Source organism: Oncorhynchus mykiss, chromosome 17, assembly GCF_057628025.1.
Source record: "Oncorhynchus mykiss isolate SJ-2025 chromosome 17, ASM5762802v1, whole genome shotgun sequence".
NCBI lineage: Eukaryota > Metazoa > Chordata > Actinopteri > Salmoniformes > Salmonidae > Oncorhynchus > Oncorhynchus mykiss.
In genome coordinates, this window is record NC_143038.1 from 58442254 (window position 1) to 58455129 (window position 12876).

The following is a 12876-nucleotide window of genomic DNA, read 5'->3' on the forward strand; positions in this document are numbered from 1 at the left end:
GACCCTTGGGATTGCAAACAGTGGAAGATCTTCAAAGGTAAGCGATTTATTTAATCGCCATTTGTGATTTTGTGATGCCTGTGCTGGTTGAAAAAGTATTTTGGTGTGGGGCACTGTCCTCAGATAATCACATGGTATGCTTTTGCCGTAAAGCATTTTTTAAATCTGACAACGCGGTTGGATTAACAAGACGTTAAGCTTTTCAATTATGTATGACACTTGAATTTTCATGAATGTTAAATATTACAATTTTTGTATTTGGAATTTCGGGCTATGCAATTTCACCGGATGTTGTCGTAGGTGTTCCGCTAGCAGTTTATGTGCCAAAAGAGGTTATATAAAAGGTCAAATAAAATACCTGTTTTCTACATTGTGGACATGTGCCACCACAGATCCCAGCACTGGCCTGCCGGTCAGACAGTATGCTGTCGTAATCGTGTCCACAATCCAGTGAGACAAAGAGCTGGTCTGTTGTTCTCACTGACCGTGTCCGCTCCACATAGGCAGACAGCATGCCGGCGGGAGGCCCAGACTCCCCTGCCACTATTTCACCTTTATTTAACCAGGTAGGCCAGTTGAGAACAAGTTCTCATTTACAACTGCGACCTGGCCAAGATAAGATAAAGTAAAGCAGCACGACAAAACACAGAGTTACACATGGGATAAACAAACGTACAGCCAATAACACAATAGTAAAATCTGTATACAGTGTGTGCAAATTAAGTAAGGAGGTAAGGCAATAAATAGGCCAATGGTGGAGAAGTAATTACAATTTAGTAATTTACACTGGAGTGATATACGTGCAGATGAGGATGTGCAAGTAGAAATACTGGTGTGCAAAAGAGCAGAAACAAAAATGGGGATGAGGTAGGTAGTTGGTTGGATGGGCTATGTAGAGCTGCAGCGATCGGGAAGCTGCTCAGACAACTGATGATTGAAGTTAGAGAGGGAGAAAAAAAGACTCCAACTTCAGCAATTTTTGCAATTCGTTCCAGTCATTGGCAGCAGAGAACTGGAAGGAAAGGCGGCCAAACAAGGTGTTGACTTTGGGGATGACCAGTGAAATATACCTGGTGGAGCGAGTGCTATGGGTGGGTGTTGCTATGGTGACCAGTGAGCTGAAATAAGGCGGAGCTATACCTAACAAAAACTTATAGATGACCTGGAGCCAGTGGGTTTGGCAACGAATATGTAACGAGGACCAGCCAACGAGAGCATACAGGTCGCAGTGGTGGGAAGAATATGGGGCTTTGGTGACAAAATGGATGGCACTGTGATAGACTGCATCCAGTTTGCTGAGTAGATTGTTAGAGGATAATTTGTAAATGACATCGCCGAAGTCAAGGATCGGTAAGATAGTCAGTAATACAAGGGTAAGTTTGGCAGCATGAGTGAAGTAGGCTTTGTTGCGAAATAGGAAGACGATTCTAGATTTAATTTTGGATTGGAGAAGCTTAATGGGAGTCTGGAAGGACTTTTAAAAAACTAGCCTTTGCTTTCCTAACGGACTGTGTGTATTGGTTCCAGACTTCCCTGAAAAGTTGCATATCGCGGGGACTATTCGATGCTAGTACAGTACACCACAGGGTGTTTTTGTGCTGGTCAAGGGCAGTCAAGTCTGGGGTGAACCAAGGGCTATATCTGTTCTTAGTTCTACATTTTTTGAAAGGGGCATGCTTATTTAAGATGGTGAGGAAAGCACTTTTAAAGAACAACCAGGCATCCTCTACTGACGGGATGAGGTCAATATCCTTCCAGGATACCCGGGCCAGGTCGATTAGAAAGGCCTGCTCGCAGAAGTGTTTTAGGGAGCGTTTGACAGTGTTGAGAGGTGGTCGTCTGACCGCGGACCCATATGCAGGCAATGAGGCAGTGATCGCTGAGATCCTGGTTGAAGACAACAGAGGTGTATTTAGAGAGCAAGTTGGTCAGGATGATATCTATGAGGGTGTCCATGGTTACGGATTTAGGGTTGTACCTGGTAGGTTCCTTGATCATTTGTGATTGAGGGCATCTATCTAAAATTGTAGAATGGCGTGTGTGCATATCCCAATTTAGGTAACCTAGCAGTACAAACTCTGACGATAGGTGGGGGGAGGTAATCAATTCACATATGGTGTCCAGGGCACAGCTGGGAACTGAGGGGGTCTATAACAAGAGGTAACAGTGAGGGACTTATTTTTGGAGAGATGGATCTTTAAAAGTAGAAGCTCAAACTGTTTGGGCATAGACGAAAGTACCTATTGAGGTTGCGGAGGGTCCAGAATCGGTCGAAACCCTCAGTTTCTTTTTGGACCACAACATAAGTGGAGTAGAACCCACCTAGCCATTCTGATGTCTCAATCCTGCGGACGACACCCTTGAGGAATTATTCAGGGGGGGTCGGCCACCGTGGTGACACCAAGGCCCCTGAAGAACGGAGGCCGGCACTGTAATTGGAGTCAGTACCCCTCGATCATTGAGGACAACACCCATGGGGACTCTAGACACTCCACCCACTTTGCCCTTTGAGACCGGGAGAAGCGGCCAAGGCCAAGGAAGGGTGTGTCAGGGGACCTGCCGGGGCCCGCCTCTCCTCTGGCGCCCCAAGCACATGGGTCCCTCAGGCACGTCCCTATGGTGGTGACTATTGACACCATCACACCTGTCAAAGGGAAGTTAGAAGCTCAGCCAACCCAACAAGTCCACGAAGCAGGGGTCCGAAGCCCTGGAAGAGCTTATGTTGTGACCTGCTTGGAGGAATAGGAACCCGTTGAGGGATATGGCAGAGGGATACTCAGCAGAGATCAGGACAGATGGAGAGTCCTCACTGTCCACCAGTTGATGACCAGTGCAGTGACTACCCAAGTGAGTAGGCCTCTCATAGCCTCTCGAGCCGCTGAAGCCCAGCTGGAGGCCTCTGATGGCCTGTCAGCCCCTCTTACATAGTGAAGAGTGCCAGCATCGTCCCCCAGGAACAGCCTATCACTGGCCAACAGGGAACAGCTGTCGTTGCCATCGAAGCTATCAACCTCCTGACACAGGGCATGCGCCCTCTGTTCAAGGTGGTCCCAGCAGTCCAACTCATGCCCCCGTCCAGGACTGGCAGCAGATGGGCTCTGCCTGCAGTGGCTCTGGCCACGCTTCCTTGGAGGGGTACTGGGCCCAGTAGAGGGACTAACAACTCGCTGCCGCACCACTCCTGCGTCCTCAGCCTGAACCCCAGCCTGGCCGACCCACTTGCGCATTGCTTCCAATCGCGCCAGGCGCAGGTGTGCTAAGAACACCACACAAAACAGGTATCCAGTATGGCCCAAACCCAGGCAGTGCATACACGAGGTATGTAGATCCCCAGGGGGATGCCACCATCACACCTGTCACAAAGGGAAGCCATAAGCTCAGTCAATCCAACAAGGCCACGGAGCAGTGTTCCGACGCCCTGGGAGAGCTATGTTGTGACCCGCTTGGAGGAATAGGAACACGGTGAGGGATAAATTACCTAGTACCTCTGAAAACACAGGGAAAACCCCCTGTGGGAAAAACAGGCAGACAAAAAAAACAGCAACCAGGTAAAGTATTTGATTTATGTGTTTTTTTTGTTTTACTTCAACTGCGATTTTACCTAGCAGGTTTAAGTAAAAGTAAAAGTATCTGCCCCTTGTGTGTATGTAGTCATCAAAAGGGTACGTTCGGATATCTTTTTTTTTTGGTTTCTTTGTTTGAGCTATGCCGTGAAATTAATTTCAGAGCTAGACCATCCCATACTTTCTAAATTGAAATATTGTTAACCACCACAAAAGTAGCGAGTTAGGCACACTGAAAATTGTAAATGTACAAAATATGAACGAATCTACGCAGCATCATGCTAACCCTCGTAAAATGAAAATAGACGCATTCGGGAACGTACCCAATGCACTCAAAATGGTGAGAAATTACTTCATTCCCCATAATTCAATAATAAAGGCACTGTACTTCCGTCAGGAGATACGCGCCCGCTAGAGGTGGTATTATTCTACACACAAAGAGTCAAACAACAGTTTACGATAACGTTACAACAGTTAACATGCATTTAAATTCTTCTCGGAGAAATTAAAGGTAGCTATGATTTGAAAATAATTTGTGTACACAGGAAAATGCAATAGCTAGCTAGCTAACTATCCTATTTACCTGCAGAACTAGCTAGCTATGCTAACAAACTAACGTTAGCTAGCTAGATAGCTAAGTGTTGTCTCAGCAAGAACATCCGCTCAAGTTGTCGACTGTTGTACCAATCGTCTTTCCCTCTCATCTTTAACATGACATGTATACATAGTCACAGAAAAGCACAGTCAGTGTACTCAACTTGGAGTCAATGTGTACAACAACACGAGACTAGGCCGATGCGAATACTGAAACGCACTGTTTCAGATGTTGACAGACTTGGTAATTACTATCCCGTGTTACAGGTGGTTGTCCCTGTAGTAACTTATGCAGCAGTGATGGCTGTATATGTCCACAACAAGGGTATACCGTGGGAGGTCCAGCAGAATGGCACCCTGGCACCAGTGGACCGTCTCCGCAACGAGAGGTCTGAAAGCCCCACTCCAGGCCTGGTGGTGGGCACAGAACCAGGTGGGCATGGCTACTCTAATAATGGCATCACTTTCCAGTGACCGATATCCACCTGTAGCTTACTTACTGTAGATGTCATGTTACTACAGACTAGCTCCCCTGTCTGAATTAAACATCCAGTCATAGTTCTGAACAATGCCACTTTATGGTGACAGAAAATGTATATTTCTCTAATTGAAATATGTGTCCACTTGAACAGAGGATAAAATGGGCTGCTTATAATATTGCACTTGGCCAACTATGGACCTAATTTTTATTATTATTTTATTTAATTGGAAATAGTTTCAAATAAATACTTTACATGCCACATGTTCTATTGATTGGACTAACAGCTCTTGCTGTGCCACAATTTCACGAGCACGACGGCAGCATGAAATAACTGTTGAATCTACCATTAACTCAATTTCATCATGTGACGTTTTCCAAGAAACCGCTTTGACACATTTTGCACCATGCAACCTCTGAACAGACCTTCAGTGTGTGTTGGCTGGATAAGAGGGAGAAGGAATGTCGCTGCACAAGAGCTCACATGTATCATTTCTCATCCACATATCATGCTTCCTGGATTTAGAATAAGTGGTCTTTGAAATAAGTGGTAGGTTTTGCTTGTCTTATTTGTTCTGTTTCAGACTGAGAGTATGTTGGATTATGATTGATATGGTACGTTTGTTTATTTGCCTTTCCTGAAGGTCATGATACAGATTTGTTTTGGGGAAGGAAATACAGTACTCTATTCTTCAGGAGTGATTCATGCTGCTGGCTCTGTTAATTAATAACACCAGCATTACTGAGAAAATAGGACCACAATGAGTTTAAAAAATACTTTGGCAGTGCATGGCCAATTAATCTATTAAGTCTCAGGCCCTGTAAAGGAGCATTTCAAAGGCCTGCCTCTTGGCATCAACGTAATTTCCTGTCCTAGAGATGAAATGCACGTTGAGGTTCCACCTCTGAAAAATAACAAAGGCTGCTTATTCGTATTCATGAATTGGGTGTGGGAATTTCCACGTTGATTTGGTAAACGTTAACAAATGGGGCACTGACAGCTGTCAGCGTAGTTAGCGAGCATGTTAACCTTATCTAGCTAGCTAATGTTATCTGTTTTTACTACACCGTATTCAAAAGATTAGCCATTTGGCTCTATGGCTGGTTCTGGAGCTGGATTTGTGATAAGCATTGATTTTGGGAAAACTTTGCCACAGATGGAAACATCTTTGACTTCGCCATCTATTGTTATCTTAAATGTTGGCATCTTCCATAAATTGCGCCTGCAAATCCGCCATAGAAATAGTTTGAAAAAATAAGATGAAGCTCCGGTAACTATTGAACTATTGAAAGATGGATAAAAAAAAGTGGATGTGCATAAACACAAGTTTGCAGCCCTTATTTTTTATTTGTTCCATGGCTCAGGCGGCCAAGTGGACAAGCCTGTTTGGCTCATCTCAGTCATTAAGAGGAATAACTTTGCAGCTGCTGTTTCTATTTAATTAACAATGCCATGCTAGTAGGTGGTAACCTTAAAATAAAACCCAGCCCTGAAATGAAACGTAGGCTGAATAGAATTTGTATGTCATATCATAGGATAAAACATTCACACAGATTTGCAAGAAGTAGGCAGTTTGGATTTGTCACTTCAAGCCCGAGTATGTCATACTTTGACTAAAACGATGATTTATCGACTTTAAATTGTTGTGAAACATCTTGGGTAAGCACTGGCCATTGTCTTTCAGTACGAAAACATTTATTTCTACTGATGTGGGCATTTAACAGGGGTACATTCTTTTTTCAAATCCAACTTTATTTATATAGCACATTTCAGACACGGATGCACCCCAATACACTTTACTGGGAAATGTATAAAAACAATAAAAAGAGCACGAGACAGACAATCTGTAGATAACAGTCATGGGAGTTCAAACAGTAAAAGCAGATGACAAGAGGACTGTAGAGACTAATCCATGTTTAAAACCAAAAGCTGAAATGTTTTTTATATAAAAAAATAAATGATTAGCTAAAATAACAGACTAAGAGCACCCAGGGAAAAGCAAAGCTGAAAATATATATTTTTGTACACCCCTCAGATTCTCTCGCATGCCGTTTTTATATATTTCCAGGGGAGAACTTAAATCCTAGTCTGACCTGGGAAAAGCTTGGGAACTCTTACTGCAGCTGGAAGTGTCATCTAAATTAGATTATCTAAATAGGATATGACTTGCTGTCCAGGAAACATTCGTACATCATTCAATGAAAGATGGCCTCCCTCTTTTTCCCATTCCCCTTAGGCACTCACATCAAAGTGCTGTTCTCCTGGAGGCTATCATAATGCACACCACTTATGACCTCTGTCTGGAATGGCTGTTAGTGTTGTAGTCAACACACAGTTGAAGCAGTTCAGTTCTCTGTCCTTCCAAGAACATCCACATAAACTGATTTCACTTTTACTTTATTACGCTTGTACTCATTTAATATTTTTGCCTGCTAGATGTCACTGTTTCATCAATTGATATTATAAAAGACCAATATTTTACCCAGTGTTTGCTGTCAGGACAGTCAGTTAAGCCATACATTTCCCCCCTGTATTCAGATGTTGATGAGGATGGGTTTATGTACAGAATCACTGTATTAAAAACATGATCTCATCTCCACAGGTGCTGGCCAGGAGAGTGCCATGTTTGTTCATGCACAGTCCTTTGAGGACCTGACTGCTGACAGTGAGCCGACTACTGAGCCAGAACCTGAAGGAGAGACTGTGCTTGAAGAGTCAGCAGAGGAGGAGGCTCTATGTCTGGGGGCTGAGCAGGTGACCCAGGAGGAACAGCAGCCGGAGGTAGAGGAGGAGCGCCCAGAGAACAGGAGTAAGGAAGAGGATGTGTGCAGTGAGGTCTGGCGTAGCCACAGGAAGCATGTGTTTGTACTGAGCGAGGCAGGCAAGCCCATCTACACCCGCTACGGCACAGAGGAAGCCCTCTCCAGCACCATGGGGGTCATGATGGCACTGGTCTCTGTCGTGGAGGCAGATAAGAATATCATCCGCTCCATTCACGCAGGTAAGTAGAAGATGTAGGGAGTATCTCTGTGGAGGGGCAAATTAGTTAGAGTAGCCTTGCAGTTTTTTGTCAATGAAACATGGTGAACAACTATGAAGTAGGCTACATAATTGAAAGCTCAGTCGGTAGTTCTGTCAGTAAGACATGCCATATTGCAAGAAAGGCTGCACCTATCTACTAGTACTGTAGATGTTTCATTTCCCTCTCATTCAAATCTTCTGTTCAAGATGGTTACAAAGTGGTGTTCCTTCGCAAAACTCCTCTGGTCCTGGTGGGTGTATCCCGGACCTGTCAGTCAGACAGAGAGCTGACGCGTGAGTTGCAATACATCTACTACCAGATTGTCAGCCTGCTCACCCTCACCCAGCTCAACCACATCTTCCAGCATAAGCAGAACTACGACCTGCGCCGCCTACTGGCAGGCTCCGAGCACCTCACTGACAACCTGCTGCGTCTGCTGGACCGCGACCCGGGCCTGCTCCTCAGTGCTGTCACCTGCCTCCCCCTGGCCAGCTCCACCCGCGACCTGGTCTCATCCAGCCTTCAGGCCGCCAAGGCCAAGAGCTTGGTCTTCTCCATCCTCTTGGCTGGGGACCGTCTGGTCACCCTGGTGCGCAAGAAGGACCAGTACCTGCACCACATGGACCTGCACCTGCTCTTCAACCTGGTGGGCTCCTCGTCATCTTTCCGCGAGGGCGAAGGCTGGACGCCCATCTGCCTCCCTAAATTCAACACTGCTGGCTTCTTCCATGCCCACATCTCCTACCTGGAGCCTGCCTCTGACCTCTGCCTCATCCTGGTGTCCACCGACCGGGAAGACTTCTTTAACCTGTCTGATTGCAAGCGCCGCTTCCTGGAGCGGCTGAGCCGACGCACTGCCTACCAGTCCCTGAAGGAGGCACTGAAGTGCCCCAGCTACTCTGTCACCCAAGTCAGCATCCCAGAACTCAGGCACTTTCTGTACAAGTCTAAGAGCTCAGGGCTCTACACTAGGTGAGTATGGATCATCAGACACATGATGGCACACATGATCTCCTATCCTGACTTACCACCAATTTAACCATTCTGTTTCTGTGTTCTCCATCAGCCCTGAGCTGCCCTTGCCATACCAATCTTTAGAGGACCAGGAGAGGCTGATGGGATTGTACCAGTACCTCCACAGCCGCTTGCACCAACCGACACGTCCCCTGCGCTCCATCTACCGCTGTGGAGAGACTGAGAACTTGCTGGCCTGGGTAAGCATAGTGTTATACCAATCTATAGATTTGCATTGTTATTCATCTCATCTTATTGATACCATATTGTAGATGTTACAATTCAGTCTTGCAGTGCATAATAAAGATATTGGTTCATAAGGATCTCTTCAGGGGGTATCTGTAGTACCATTGTTATTAATCTCCCCTCTAAATCCTCTTCCTCTACCCTACCTCTCCTTTAGGTGACCAGTGGCTTTGAGCTCTACCTCTGTTTCAGTCCTCTTGGGACCAAGGCCATGGCCGTGGCTGCTGTTAATAAGCTGCTGAAGTGGATCAGGAGGGAGGAGGACCGCCTCTTCATCCTTAGTCCCCTGACATACTGAGCCCCCATCTGAACTAGCTACAGTTCCAAGAAGCCCTGGCCCTCTAAACTCGCCTCATGATGTTGAAGTCTGATGGTCACCATTGGAGGCCATGGATATAATGCCAACAAACCATCATGCATCACTGTTGTGCATATGTAGTCTGTGTTTGCCCTTTGCAGACCCTTCAGTCTATGGTCATCAGGGGGTCCAATGAGGTCATCACAATGAGAGTACAGCTATGTTTTATCAAACATAATTTTTTTATTTTAATTGTTTGCTTCAACTACGGTGATTGCCCTATGGGAATTGAGAGTTACGCAGCAGACATTTCAATGAATAACAATAACATCTGTGATGCTGTCCCTGTTGCTATAAGATGATTATTTTAAACTCACTGTATGGAATCACTACCTGGACATGAGGAATGCTGTGTGTTGTTTTAGCAGTAACCTACAAATATAACCAATAGAGACTGACCATCTTGAAAAGGAACTACATTTGTTTTTATGTAACTCTAGTATGTGCCTGAGGGGCTGTTTTATGTTTACCAAGATGCTCTTGCTTGGTTAGGGGATGCATGTGAAGGGCAATGGTTAACTTTCTGGGGAAAGCACATTCCTGTGACTCAATAGAGTCAATATTGTCAATAGTCCCTTATAGTTAGCCCAATAATTGATGAAACCAAAAAAATATTAATCTCACTTAATGACTGTAATGCAGTTAGCCCCATGCGCTCTACTTAGGCACATATGCACATACTTAAAAATATTCATTTCATTATTTTGTTTGTCTGCATACTGCAAGAGTAATGTGAAAATTCTACCATGATTACTGTTTTGTTTTTTCAAAAGATTGTTTTGAAATTTTTTTTAATGATTATTTGTGTCTTCATTTTTTGCTTGGATTAATGTTTTGATCATGGATTTTCACAGTCAAAGATGATGTAATTGGAAAAGTATCTTTATTTTAAGATGGGAATCTCTCAGGTGTCTGTATTAATATGATTTATGTTATCTCACACATTATAAGTGTTTCATGGGTCCATCACATTTGATTAAGAAAAATACTGTAATTTTCACATTCACCTTGGCAGTCATCAAAGGCCTTCATGCCTTACCTAATTGCCTTCAGAGTTGTGCTAAGCTAATGGGGTGTGATGGCTGGAGCTTGTTAGGGTTTTAGGGTATTGTAGCTGATTAGTTTACAGTGGTGGAAAAAGTACCCGATTGTCATACTTGAGTAAAAGTAAAGATGCCTTAATAGAAAATGACTCAAAAGTGAAAGTCACCCAGTAAAATCCTACTTGAGTAAAAGTCTAAAGGTATTTGGTTTTAAATATACTCACATATTAAAAGTAAATGTAATAGCTAAAATATACTTAAGTATCAAAATTAAGTATAAATCATTTCATATATTATAAACTCAGCAAAAAAAGAAACTTACTCTCACTGTCAACTGTGTTTATTTTCAGCAAACTTAACATGTGTAAATATTTGTATGAACATAAGATTTAACAACTGAGACATAAACTGAACAAGTTCCATAGACGTGACTAACAGATGGAGTAATGTGTCCCTGAACAAAGGGGGTTGTCAAAATCAAAAGTAACAGTCAGTATCTGGAGGCCACCAACGCCATTAAGTACTGCAGTGCATCTCCTCCTCATGGACTGCACCAGATTTGCCTGTTCTTGCTGTGAGAAGTAACCCCACTCTTCCACCAAGGCACCTGAAAGTTCCCGGACATTTCTAGGGGGAATGGCCCTAGCCCTCACCCTCCGATCCAACAGGTCCCAGACGTGCTCAATGGGATTGAGATCCGGGCTCTTCGCTGGCCATGGCAGAACACTGACATTCCTGTCTTGTAGAAAATCACGCACAGAACGAGCAGTATGGCTGGTAGCATTGTCTGCTGGAGGGTCATGCCAGGATGAGCCTGCAGGAAGAGTACCACATGAGGGAGGAGGATGTCTTCCCTGTAATGCACAGCGTTGAGATTGCCTGCAATGACAAGCTCAGTCCGATGATGCTGTGATACACCGCCGCAGACCATGACGGACCCTCCACCTCCAAATCGACCCCGCTCCAGAGTACAGGCCTCGGTGTAATGCTCATTCCTTCGATGATAAACGCGAATCCGACCATCACCCCTGGTGGGACAAAACCGCGTCTCGTCAGTGAAGAGCACTTTTTGCCAGTCCTGTCTGGTCCAGCGACAGTGGGTTTGTGCCCATAGACAACGTTGTTGCCGGTGATGTCTGGTGAGGACCTGCCTTACAACAGGCCTACAAGCCCTCAACCTAGCCTCTCTTAGCCTATTGAGGACAGTCTGAGCACTGATGGAGGGATTGTGCGTTCCTGGTGTAACTCGGGCAGTTGTTGTTGCCATCCTGTACCGGTCACGCAGGTGTGATGTTCGGATGTACCGATCCTGTGCAGGTGTTGTTACACGTGGTCTGCCACTGCGAGGACGATCAGCTGTCCGTCCTGTCTCCCTGTAGTGCTGTCTTAGGCATCTCACAGTACTGACATTGCAGTTTATTGCCCTGGCCACATCTGCAGTCCTCATGCCTCCTTGCAGCATGCCTAAGGCATGTTCACGCAGATGAGCAGGAACCCTGGGCATCTTTCTTTTGGTGTTTTTCAGAGTCAGTAGAAAAGTCCTTTTAGTGTCCTAAGTTTTCATAACTGACCTTAATTGCCTACCGTCTAAGCTGTTAGTGTCTTAATGACCATTCCACAGGTGCATGTTCATTAATTGTTTATGGTTCACTGAACAAGCATGGGAAACATTGTTTAAACCCTTTACAATGAAGATCTGTGAAGTTGTTTGGATTTTTACGAATTATCTTTGAAAGACAGGGTCCTGAAAAAGGGGCGTTTTTTTTTGCTGAGTTTATATAAGCAAACCAGATGGCACCATTTTCTTGTTTTGTTTAATTTATGGATATCCAATACTCGGATACTCAACATAATTTGCAAACGAAGCATGTGTTTAGTGAGTCCACCAGATCAGAGGCAGTAGGGATGACAGGGATGTTCTCTTGATTAGTGTGTGAATTAGTCCACTTTCCTGCATGCTAAGCATTCGAAATGTAATGAGTACTTTTGGATGTCAGGGAAAATGTATGGAGTAAAAAGTACATTTATTTTTTCTTTAGGAATGTAGTCAAGTAAAAGTAAAATTGTCATAAATATATATACTAAAGTACAGATACCCCCCCCAAAAATAATTTAAAGTACTACTTAAGTACTCTACTCCACTGTTCATTTGTGCCACAGGTCTAGCTTGTAGATCTGCCAACATTTTACAAATGTTCCTAGCGATTAGTGACTTAATATTAGGATAAATAATACATGTGTTATGAAATGTAATGTGTAGGTGTTCATGTCTGAATACAACACATTGTGAGGATTTTGTCTGTAGGCTATCATAGGACAACTGACATCAGTAACTATTTAACCACATACAAGGGACAGAATTTTTTACCCCCTCTTTGGTAAGATTTTATTGTAATTTGTTTTTTAAATTGTTTTTATTTCGTTACTTTCAACAATTGCACATGGACTACTCATTCATATATTTATGTTAAATCCCAAAAAGTGTTTTTTCTTTGTGAATAAATGAATAGGAAATACATTTTTGAAGTCAAGTGGCAAGCTTCATCAATTTCACTAT

At 44.0% G+C, this 12876-nt stretch overlaps 1 protein-coding gene across 2 annotated transcripts; it reads left to right on the top strand.

Annotated features, from left to right (window-relative positions):
- The first annotated feature begins 3891 nt into the window (after positions 1 to 3891).
- mon1a (MON1 secretory trafficking family member A) lies at positions 3892 to 12845 on the top strand. 2 transcript variants are annotated; one of them, XM_021569765.3, is made up of 6 exons: positions 3892 to 4074; positions 4425 to 4590; positions 7239 to 7637; positions 7865 to 8630; positions 8725 to 8872; positions 9076 to 12845. In XM_021569765.3, the coding sequence occupies exons 2-6, from the start codon at positions 4458 to 4460 to the stop codon at positions 9214 to 9216; spliced, it is 1587 nt and encodes a 528-aa protein (XP_021425440.2). In that variant the 5' UTR covers positions 3892 to 4074; positions 4425 to 4457; the 3' UTR covers positions 9217 to 12845. The 2 variants fall into 2 exon arrangements, with proteins under 2 accessions (XP_021425440.2, XP_021425441.2); XM_021569766.3 differs by lacking the exons at positions 3892 to 4074; positions 4425 to 4590 and adding an exon at positions 5043 to 5185.
- The last annotated feature ends 31 nt before the right edge of the window (positions 12846 to 12876 follow it).